The 12,236-nt window shown below is 39.6% G+C and overlaps 1 protein-coding gene across 1 annotated transcript in view; it reads left to right on the top strand.

The window, feature by feature from the left end:
- Positions 1–12,236, top strand: part of hecw1b (HECT, C2 and WW domain containing E3 ubiquitin protein ligase 1b) — an 89,917-nt gene that overhangs the window by 38,644 nt on the left and 39,037 nt on the right. The window contains exons 5-6 of the mRNA XM_017707409.2: positions 687–762; positions 1,230–1,399. Of these exons, the coding sequence (XP_017562898.1) occupies positions 687–762; positions 1,230–1,399 (246 nt within the window). The remainder of the gene's footprint in view (positions 1–686; positions 763–1,229; positions 1,400–12,236) is intronic.

Raw genomic sequence — 12,236 nt, 5'->3', positions numbered from 1 at the left:
TCTAAAAGAACTGTCACCCCTCTACCGTTTCTCTTTCTCTCTCTCTTTCTTTGCCTCTTTCTCTGCTCTTTTCTTCCTTTCTCTTTTCCTGTCTTTCTTCCCCCATGTCTCTCCCCACCCTTTGTCCCTACCCCTGTCTTTCTTTCTCACTCTGTCTTTCTTTCCTGTTTCCTCTCCCTCCTTTCTCTTTCTCTCTTTCGTTACTCTCCTTATCTCTTTTTCTTTTTTGTCTCTCTCTTCCTCTCTTTCTCCCCCACTTTTCCTCTCTCTGTCTGCCTCTCTCTCTCTCTCTTCGTTCCTCTCTCCCTCTCTCTCCTTCGTTCTCTTTGTATCTCTCTCCCTTTCTCTCTCTCTTCTCTATCTATGATTCTGCCTGCTGCTCTCTGTTTCTCTCTCTTTCCCTTTGTCTCTCTTTTGCTCTCTCTGTCTCTACTCTCCCTCTCTTCCCCTCTCTCTATCCTTCTTTCTCTTTCTTTGACTCTCTCTCACCCTTTCTCCCTCTATTTTTCTCTCTCTGTCTGCCTGTTTTTCTTTCTATTTCTCTCTCACTTTTCTCTCTCTCTCTCTCTCTCTCTCTCTATCTCTCTCTCTCTCTCTCCCTCTCTCTCTCTCTCTCTCTCTCTCTCTCTCTCTCCCTCTCTCTCTCTTTCTCTCCTCCCCTCTCTCTCTGTCTGTCTTTTCTTCAGGTTTTTAAACCAGTTGCTGTGGATGACGTGCCTCAGAGTCAGGGCAGCAGAAGACTCATCAGCTTCTCTCTGTCAGGTACACACCACACAGTGTGTGTGCATGTATATGTGTGTGTGTGTGTGGGGGGGGGGGGTGTCTGTCGCCATAGCAACTTCCATGACCACGCTCTCCAATTAGCAGACGATAATTAAGCCTGATAAGTTTTCAGTTAGCGTCTATTTTTAGCGTCTCCTGGGGGAAGCTGCTATTGATCACCACATACATCTTCAATCTTCAAATGCGCCAATACTTACAAGCTCTAACACGCTGCACTGCAGTCTGTTCCCTACAGTAAACAGCAGCCTAAACACACTCATACAGACACGCTCACATAAACACTTCACTTTTGGCAGCCCATCATCGGCAGCAGAGATACGGTGTCTGGAGCCAAAAGTGAAGTGCTCTTAAAACATTTCAGCTTTCTTTACCTTTCAATTAATTCGCCTGTCTTCAATGTGATGCTCTTTGCTCAAGCTCATCTTCTGCTCTGTATGTGTGGTCAGATTTTCAGGCCACTGGGCTGAAGAAGGGCATGTTCTTTAACCCTGACCCTTACCTGAAGATCGCTATCCATCCGGGCAAACACAGCATCTTCCCCGCGTTACCCCACCACGGCCAGGAGAAGCGATCTGGCATTGTCTGCAACACCATCAACCCAGTGTGGCAGAGGGAGGTAGGGCTACCACACACCAGGGCGTAGATGGGGTTGGGGGGTGGTTGATAGGACATGTAGTCAATCGCATAAAACATTTTAAGGTTTTCATCTCTTAATTAAGACATGCTGTATCTACTGTTGGGTCATGAATGACTCCACATAGGCATATTTTACTAAATGTCAGTCTAAATTAGAACAGTAGCTAAGGTAGCTATAGCGAAATGACACACGTGAGGTTAATGTGCAGCATTGTGTGTCAGACTTCTGTTTGAATGGTTCCCCTTGCTTGCATTGCTCTGTTTTTGTTTTTAACATTGTAATCATTGGTTTAAGCTGATTTTGTATATCCTCCATTGGGTATCCAGCCACAGTGTCTGGTGGGTGAAGCAAATCTAACCATCAGAAGTAAATATTTAGCTGCAGAGAAATAAAAAAGATGATTTGCTGGATATAACAATACATTTCTAAATATTTGACTGGTGGTGTGAAGCTCTCTCACACAGCAGTAGTTTGAGAGCCCTGATCTAGACATTCTCTCAAGCAAACACACTCAAACAGAGCCATGAATATAAATAACCTATACTCAAAACAGTAAACACATCTCTGCTTTTTTATTCATATTTGCTGTGTGCATATATTAACCCACAGCCCCTCCAATCTGCCTTTATTCACATCACACTCACGAGTTTGTGCATTATTCAGGAACAGCACATTCCTTATGTTTTGATCTATAAAGCGCTGTTGCCCCTGTGGGTAAAATTTGGGTCTACTTCAAAGACCCTGCATGAAAATCTGGTTCATATCACTATAATATGCATATAAATGCAAAATACAGTACACTTCCTGAACCGCACTAGCAATATAAATGTGTTATTGTTCACCCAACGTTTCATATTAGCTGTATTAAGCCTTTTAAATGGCTTAGTATACAGTTATGACACGTTATTCAGTAACTATATAATATTTGGTTATGATTCTAAAACGAATGTGTAAGTTAGGTTGTTGTGAAGAATTGAATGGAATCACATACGGTCTTTATTCCCTCCTTGAAAATACAAAAAATATTGTTGGATGCTGATCCAACCATAAACCAGCTTGCAGTGTTCCACTAGCCTCAAAAACGTTAACCAGTGGTGTTCTACTAACCTCAAAAACATCTACCAAGACACCAGACTGCCTGCACTGATTCCCCATCCCCACTGTCTCTCACACTGCACCCCATGGTTTCTTCTAGACAAAGAGTAGTGAGGCATGTGAGGGTGTAAAAATGCACTCATTTACCGTACATTCTCAGAAATAATGGTATGAAACTGTCACTGGGACAGTCCCCCTCTTGTCACTGGGGTGGTACCCTCAGAGGTACATCTCAGTACCTTTAGTCAGGAAACATAGTTGTACCATAATCCACTGAAATTATATTATATTAAATTATATTTTCTATGTTGTATTAACTCCACACACCCCATCTCATCTCCAGGCTTTTTATTTATTGTTCTGTTTTAAAACAGGTTATGAAAAGGTACAAATATGTACTTCTCATCTGGGAAAACTTTATTTAAGGTGCACAACTGGACCTTCAAACCACCGCTGTACCTTTCAGAGTGCTTTTATGTTTTTTTGCACCTTGATGAACATAAAATGTACCTGCACAGAACCTTTATTTCTAGCAGTGTGTATTTTCAGTATGTGGTTCAACTCCATTGTTTTGGAATATTAGAATCAGTTCTAATGATAGTGATTAATGCTAAGAAAGCAAAGAAGGTCATTTGACTGTTCAGAATTTTTGAGATGTGACCATGTTGAAATAATGAAAGTCCACTGATATTGTCAAAAAACAGTATACACTGGACTGATTTTTGTCTCTGTAAGCTTGCTTACTGCTATTCTAGCGAGTAGGGTGTTATTTTGGTAGCTATTACTCATCTTATGTAAGTATTTCTACCTCAAAAGGCCGTAGTAGTCATTTGGCCTTATGTGTTAGACTGTGTTCTGTCTGCTTGAGCTCTGTTTTTCTGCTTTTCCAGCAAGTTTGCCTCACAGAATATCTGAAAAAAAGCTGGCAAATACTTTGCAAAGTACAATCAAGAATAGAATAAAACAGCAGAAGGGCCTCTTTGGTACAGGGCGTTTAGTACAGGGCCTCTAGTACAGGGCATCTGTACAGGGTGTCTAGTATAGGGCCTCTAGTACAAGGCCTCTAGTACAGGTTTTCTAGTACAGGGCGGTTAGCACATGGCCTCTAGTACAGTGCTTCTAGTACAGGGCATCTAGTACAGGGTGTTTAGCACAGGGCCTCTAGTACAGGGCTTCAAGTGCAGGGCATCTAGTCCAGGGCCTCTTGTACAGGGCACCTAGTACAAGGTGTCTAGTACAGGGTGTCTAGTACAGACTGTCTAGTACAGGGCGTCTATTACAAGGCTTCTAGTACAGGACGTATAGTACTTGGCTCTTATAGATTTATTAACACATAATAATCCAAATGAATCTTTTTGACATTTCTCGTGACCTGTCTCCAGAAATAGTTTTTCAGTTATTCTGTGTTGTGGTATAAATAAGCATGTACAATTCAAACCATCAAAATGACCACTACAGCCATTGTAGTATTTATGAAATTAGAGCCTTTCAAGTGTTAAAGTAACAATTTTGGTCAAAATAAAATTCTCAGACTATTTTCCGGTTCAAAAACTTTATTTGAGGCAGGGCAGTAACAGTGTTCAGATGTGCACACACATCAGATACATACAAAACAAGTCAAATAGTAAGTAGTTAAGGAAAAAGTTGGTGTTTTTTTTTTAAACCCAGTTTTCTCCCCAGTTGATTCATAACCAATTCAACACATTAGCTAGGTCTCCTGCTATTACATAGTGCTATCAAATTATTGTATGTTAACTGTGAAGTCTTATTCATTATTTATATTGCTATTGTATTATTGTCTTGCTAGCCAGTGTTGAGCAGAGGATGGATTCCCCTTTTGAATCTTCTAAATAATCGAATACAATTGAATCATGGTTGTGTTATATCGTATAGAATCAAACTAAATCAGAAATGATACAACACTGTGGGGGTGCCCTCATTTGTTCCCTGGCCTTTGTGAAGGTGCACCATTGTTCTGTTCGAAATGGGTCTCCAGCAGGAGAAATGATGTGCGGCCTTCACTCAGCGCTCAGCCTTTCAGATAGTATTAGATTAGAGGGAGCCGTCACGTGAGCAAGCGAAACACCCGCGGCCAGAGATCACCCTGCAGGGGGGGTGGGAAAGTAGGTCAAGATGTAGAGAGACACAGGGAAAGGGAAAGATTGAGAGGGAGAAAGAGACAGTGAGAGCAGCAAGTATGGAAGGGGGAGGTAATTTCCTTTCATCTTTTTGTGTGGAGAAGAAAAGAGTGGCTTATTGGTGTTTGACTTGGAGAGTGACCTCACAGTCAGCTCAGCCATTCTGATGCCTTCACCTCTCCATCTGCAGCTTATTTTTCTCTCTTTCACACACACACACACATACACACACCTGTGCACAATCTGCATATATACACTATAAGGCCAAAAGTGTGTGGACTATCCTGCCGAGTTAAGGTGTTTCAGGCACACTCATTGCTAGTAGGTGTATTACACATAACCATGCATGTCATCTCCATACACTCCAAAAAATATTTAAGCCCATAAGTTAACTTACGTATTTTAATTACATTTCAATTTTAGATTCAATTTAAATACATAAATCCAATGTAAGAAATGGTATTATAATTTATGCTTCTCCATCATGTTCAGTAAACCTGAATTAATTAAATAACATTGTAAATAGAAGTACATGTAGGATTTATGCAAGTTTATGTATGTGTAAAGAGTTAATAGTACTTTCTGTATTCACAGCACAGTTACTCAGACTGTGTAAATGTATTAAATGACAATACATGTTAAATTCACAAACATTTACTGTAGTCCAAACCATCGTAAACAGTATTTGCTGAGGCAAATTACAAGACACGGGTAAACTTTAAATTCTAATGTGACAGAAATAAACGTAAATTTATATATTTCAGCTGTGATCAAATTCCCTGGTTTAGAATTTCTGTTCACTCGCAACTGAACTGCTAATTAAAGCAGATGTTTACATGCACAGCCTTCCTATTGAGGTGCAGCTCTCACACTAACCATCATGCAAGTTAGCCAGCTAATGCTATCGGTCACTTCATGCCATGCTGATATGTTGAGGTCACCTACAGTGACAAAAACCATGAATTGTTGAATTGAATATTAATGGAATACATCTTTATATTCTGCTTCACAATAAATCACTCACCTTGTGATTTATTGTGCCGTTACCATGACAGCAGACCTAGCAAGGATGCTAGCTAGTTTGCTGGTGTTTCTCTCAAAATAAGCAAAATGAAATATTAGTATATAGTCAGAAACAGCCCCGGTTCTGGACTGCTTTGCTTGGGGGGGCAGTAGAACCTAATGAGGGGGCATGTTGATAGTCATGTTTTTGAAGCCAGAAATATATTCAAGGCTTGAGTTGTGCATGAATGATGACAGCCAAGCTATTGATACTGGCTTAAAGTGATGTATGAGGTAAAGAAATAAAAATGCATGTTTTCGAACATAAACTTAAAACCCAATGATTAAAAAATACATGTTGATTATGTAAATGGAGAAAAAAGATTATCTAATTGTATTCCATTTTAATACGCCCCTTTAATTAAACTGCCATTACTAATAGAACAACTATTTCTGGAAAGGCTTTAATACAAATTTAAGTCAAAGCTGACAAATGTACCTACACACAGACTGAGAATATTCAAACGTGGAAATAGGAATGAGTGAGAATATTTATATTATTGGGAAATTAAAATATAAAGAAAACAAATGAATACAAATTAATCACATTTCTATTTTGAAAAAGAAAAAAATATTAAAGTACATAAAATAAGGAAAATTTTCCTATCTACTGCACTTTAATGGTAAAAAATCTGGTAAAGTATTGAAGTTTTTATTGATGTTATGAAACGTACTGGCACAATGCAGTATTTATGCACAGTATAACAAATTATGTAAAGACTATAAGTGCAAATAACGCTGAACCACATAATGTCACTGGAAAAATGAATTAAGTGTGCTAGAAAGTGCCAAAAAGCATTTAGCACGCGATTCTGCTTGCATTGCATGGACCACTGTGAGATGTAGCTGGTGATTATAACAGTGAATGTAGGGAATTTCTCTACCAAGTTTTCTTTGAAGCAGTGTCTGCACTCCACCTTTCACCCCACTCATTACAGCTGCTCCATCATAGCACTGACTTATGATGTGATCAGAACAGTAACCTCCATCAGAGAGATGCTTTAGTATTTGATCAGTTATGTATTCAGCATCTAGCTGATCTAGGTCAAGTAAGCCAATAAGATGCTCTTCTGGAACAGAATTACAGACGAACCTGATCATTAGGGAAAGGTTCTCTACATTACACCTGTCTCGGGTTCCATCACTCTTTATACAAAAGCCTGCTGTGTCTGCATTGTCATATTTGTGTTTAATCTCATTCAAAACCATCTTTACTAGCGTGTCAATTTTGCATATCTTTCCATGTATATTTTGCATTCTGAGGAATATGTTTTGCTATATCTGCCAATTTAGGGTCTTTGGTTAAAGTATATTCAAAAAGCTTGATGAAAAGGCGAGCTGATATGTCGTCATTTTGACTCGACTCCTGGGTACCACGAAAAGGCAGTTCATTTACAGCCAAAAACCGAACCACATCCGCTATGCTTCGAACGTAGTAGCGGTTTTTCTCTGTCTGGGTTGGACCCAATAGATTAGTGATAGTGTCACCGCTTGACTCTCTCTGTTTCTTTTCTGCCCACAAAGCCACAGCTCGGACATGACTCTGACTGGATGCGTGCTTCTGAAAGCCTTTATCATTGTCAAGTGCCGCTTTCTAGTTTGTATAGCCGTGATTTGTGAACGCTAAATCTCATTTTTACCCTCAAATACACGACACGGAAAGCAAAAGCATGCATCGGTTCTTACAGAATACTCAAGCCATGGCCTGGATTGATACCAGCTCGGATTAAAATCCCGTGCTGTGTGGCCAAAAGTTCGCTTCGGAAAAGCATTTAATGCTGGCTGTGATGGCGAGGAAGCGTTTAAACCATGAGCCGCGACGGCTTGCGCGGGGGAAAGAGCACAGTCAGCTAACGCTGGTGGTGTTTGACATGGTGTGGAGGAGCCCCCGGGTGTGACACTCACACGCTCAGTTGATTTTTTTGAGATCAAAAAACGATGCATTATAAGTGTTTCTACAATGTATATTTATTAAATGAAAAATTCACACAGAAAGACATCAATAAACTTAAGCCTGTGCTAGGAGAACCAAGTTAGCCTAACCGCTAACGGCTAATAAAATAATTTAAGCAACACCTATGTAAGAGGTCAGTAAAGCAACGAAAAACCACAGTTAAGCAAATTTTACCATGGCGAAGTCAGTTTAAACTCAGAAGAGTGTTTATCGGTATATCTGCCTCTCGCTCACACTAACAGAACAGACACTGCCGAACTGAACTGTTTGGGGCAGTCTGCCGATTTTTATATGACTCAAAGAGCCAATCAGGAATAAGCAAGGGAATAACTTCACGCTGTAAAGCAAAATGCATTTTTGTGATTGGTTCAGAGATCATTTTAAAAATAGCCGTTGCTTGCATTGTGCTTGGGGGGGCAAAGACACAATTTGGGGGGGCCCAAATGCCCCCCTCAGCCCCCCCCCCTAGCGCCGGCCCTGGTCAGAAACATTAAAAACACGAGTTTAGAATCAAGTTAATGCGGATGGCAGGAGATTGTAAAAATAAAAAGAACCGTTTCATGTCCACCATGCCAACTGAAGCAATTTCCTGGTTGATGATGCGCTTGCTATTATTAGTGTGCATGCGCACGGCCCCCTAATAAGATTTAGTGGAAAAATCTAACCTAGTCTTTTACAATTCAATTAAATCAGTTTTGTATTTATACAAATTGGGTTGCTTCTAGTGAATATAAATAAGTATATTTTTATGTTTTTAAATAAGTTTTATGTAAAATATTTGCTTAATGTTTATGATGGCCATAAATCATTTTTTTGAGTGTAGACAAACACTGGCAGATGAATATGCATCATCATCAGGATCCACCTTTGCCACAAGTCTTTACTTACCTTACTAGATCTGTCTCGATCAACTTCAAGTGCTATTCTTGCTAAATGGAAGTGTCAGAGAGCAACAACAGCTCAACTATGAAGCGGAAGACCTCCCACACTTACAGAGTGGGGCTGCTGACTAATGAAATCACATATCCTATGTTGAACCGCTCACTACAGATTTCCAAACTGGCTCTGGAAGCAGCGTCAACACAAGAACTGTGTGCTAAGAGCTTCACGAAATGGGTTCCATTGCCGAGTAGCAGCACACAAACCTAAGATCAATATGTGCAGTGCCAAGCGTTAGCTGGAGTAAGGTAAAGCATGCACCCACATGACATTAGATATCATGTTAATATAGCAGCTCAAACTGTAGGTGTGCTTTATTTACTTTTTTATTTTTGCATTGTTGCGTGTATAGGGATGGTCTCTTCACTTGTCAAAAAATATTGCATTTAATTTGATTCAATTGTTTTATATAATTCTGGGTCATTCTAAAAAAAATACACTGAATATAAAAATGTGACTGGACAAATTACTTACACAATTCATGGTCATAGAATATGTGCAGTTGAGCAACTGAGGGAACAGATAGCAAGAGGGTAGTGGACCGCTGTTGGTCCACTGATGGCAAAACAAAGCTTTTTTGGGGGATTTTCATATTTGAAAATAGCCTGTGAATCTTATTTTAGCCAAAAAAAGGACACACACTTTATTGAATATTATTAAAATCAATAACAGTCATAACTATGCAGTTAAGTCACCTGAATTTTTACAGCCATACCAGTTATTGTCTCTAAACAGAAGTGAAAGCCATCGATGATGACTGGCAATGATGAGGAGGGGTCATGTGACCTCCTCTCTCCACAAAGGAGTAAATTGAGGAAGGGTCGCTATGGGAACAGAACCCTATAGGCTCCTAGATGGAAGGGCGAAGCGCTGGCTGTTTATGGCAGTGTTTCTGCTGCAGAGACACCCATGGGAGGACATACGCTGTGTCTGAAATTAAAGGCAGCTGTCTCAATGCGTAGCCGCCCATGCTGAGTCATTAGAAGGCATTGTATTTGAGACATGCTTTGAAGGCAATACCTGACGTGAAACACTATAAGTGACATAAAAGCATTTTAGTCGCATTTTGCCATCCTGTCCTGCGTTATTTCACAATTTAAAATAAATAAATAAATAAAAATAATAATAAAAAGTTTGAACACAGGTCAGATTTGTAAACCAGCATTAAGTGAATGTCAAAGCATCCGTCTACAATTGCTGAATCCTAAACGGTGCTAACTAGGAGAGAGAGATGGTTAGAATTAACAGCTCTGTCCACCTCATGTATGATTTTAGCTGCATAAATATAATAATGATTCAAATCTCAGCAAGTGCAGTAGAGCAACTGGGGGAACAGATAGCAAGAGGATAGTGGGCCACTGTTGGTCCACTGATGGCAAAGATAGCAGCCTACTAGCCTTTTGCTCAGCACTTTCTGGGCACTCTACTGGTGGCTAAGAGTGTTAATCAATTGTGCCATTTTGCCCTCACAGTAAAATGTACTTTCCTTTGTTTCTTTTTATTGTTATTCTTTGTAAATTAAATGGTAATATCATAAACGAAGCAAGCTGTAATAAACCTAGCACAGTGTCAGAAACATTTTCAACCCCATTCATTTTAGATTAGGGCTAGTCATTCATTTGTTTTCTCTCGGTTGTTTGCAATAACTGGCTTAACTTATTTTCCAAAATAAAAGTCTGTGTGCATTTAAAATCAGTTTGAGTATTAAAAACTACCTTGTATGCAAAGCAATAATCTGGGTGATCCAAGGTTGAACCACCAGTGGCACACTGGTTCTTTAATGGTTCTTTAGTCCAGAAAATGGCTCTATTTAGAACCATGAATCATCAAAGAACCCTTTGCATGATTTAAGGGTGTCTTTGCATCGTGAAAGCGTTCTTCAGATTGATGGAGAATGTGCTGTAGATGGTTCTATATAGAGCCTTTTTGAAAGGCATTCTAAGTGAAAGAATCCTTTTTTGGTTCTATATAGACCCCTTTTTGCCAAGGGTGCCGACCTTATGGAGCTAGTGGACCGATATATACTTGCTATTGTTAGAGTGAAAGCTGAAATCGAACGCGTTGTGTGATGTGTTGCGCTCATGGCCATTAGTGGTCCACTATCATGTTTTTCTGAGATTTTTATTGGCTCCACCAATCAGTGAACTCCTCTAAAATAAAATGGGTGTAATGTGGTTATTGGCTGTTAATGCGAGGAATAGAATAGACTGGCTCAATTTTTAAATCCCAGCATCATTTTAAATGCCCTGGTATACACTAGTATAACGCCCTATAGCTAAGGTGAATATTAGAAATAAACATATGTAAAAGTACAATTATATCACAAATAAATTTTAAACTACATCTCAGCCTAGCAATATAAATACTGAAACTTGAAAGCAAGTTACATAAACAATGACTGTACAAAGATATATACAACAAAAGGCAGGTGCACATTAAAATAAACTTTTGTTGTACAAATGGATGGAGCTACACCGGCTAATTTCTTGTGAGAAATAAAATCTTTATTTTAAAAAAATCACAAATAATTCGAAGTTGTAGACAAGCCAGCTACATCACATTTAATTTCTAATGTAGAAAATCTTATTTAAAATTGATCGATTTGGAGTCAGTGTTATTTTAATGATGTTAGACTGAAATACACACAGTAAGAATGTCATTAATTAATTTATGCTTCAGCTCTCTTCTAATGGTTTCTTTATGCATATTTCAAGGCTGTGAGTGGTTGAGTGTCTTGTGTGTTAATGTAGATGTGTGGAGGTTAAAGGCGTTAGCTGCTTTCTCTGCTCGTCTCCTGTTTCACATTCTGAGCGACTTTGCCCTTCTTACACACTCTGCTTCCTGTTTGGATCCCTGTCACTGAAACAGCAACACAAGGCTGGGGTAATGAAATTAGTTGACACTGTAAAAAGGTGACGTAAGATTCTCGCAGGGTAAATTGCTCATATGGAGAAATGTAAATGTTAAAAGTCGACAGCATCTACTCTGCGGTGCTATAGTTACATCTCTGTGTTTACCTTAGCAACCTGCTATTGAAGTCAGTAGAAGTTCAAGCGGTCAACAAGAGGTACCTAATAAACTGGACATTGAGTGCCTTCTCACTCAGTCAAGTGTCTTACTACTGTACATTATTTTATTTGTTAATGCTACTATGAAATAGTACACTTCAGACATGGCCAAGACGGTCCCGTGGGGGGCACTGTGGGCTAAAAATTGGGCCCACTGCAGGCTGCTCTTAGTGGGGCCCCAGTCAAGTGTGAAACTTGGGCACATGGTTAGGGCTGAGTGTGGGCTCCATGCTTGGAGGTTTAAGAACAGATTGACATTGGGCATCATTGGGCCCTAAAGTGGGGCCCTGTATGTGCACCCAATTTCACAACTGACCATGGGAAGCCCACACTAAGCCCTTGTATGGTTAAGCCAGTGTGATTCCACATCATTCACTGAGCACAAAGTAATCTGTCTCACGTAGAAGACGACGACAGCCTCATTTAAGCACCAGCTTAAGCATTAGCTCTAGCATTAGCTTTTCTGCTGATTTAGTCCACAGTTGCTAAAAGGTTTCTCTTTCCATTTGCTTAATGTTAAAAATCACGTTTCTAAAAGTTGTGCTTCCTTTGGGTCAGTG

The sequence above is a fragment of the Pygocentrus nattereri genome, chromosome 19 (assembly GCF_015220715.1).
Source record: "Pygocentrus nattereri isolate fPygNat1 chromosome 19, fPygNat1.pri, whole genome shotgun sequence".
Classification (NCBI taxonomy): Eukaryota; Metazoa; Chordata; class Actinopteri; order Characiformes; family Serrasalmidae; genus Pygocentrus; species Pygocentrus nattereri.
Note: the sequence above shows the minus strand (reverse complement) of the source record. Positions and strands in the feature narration are given on the sequence as shown.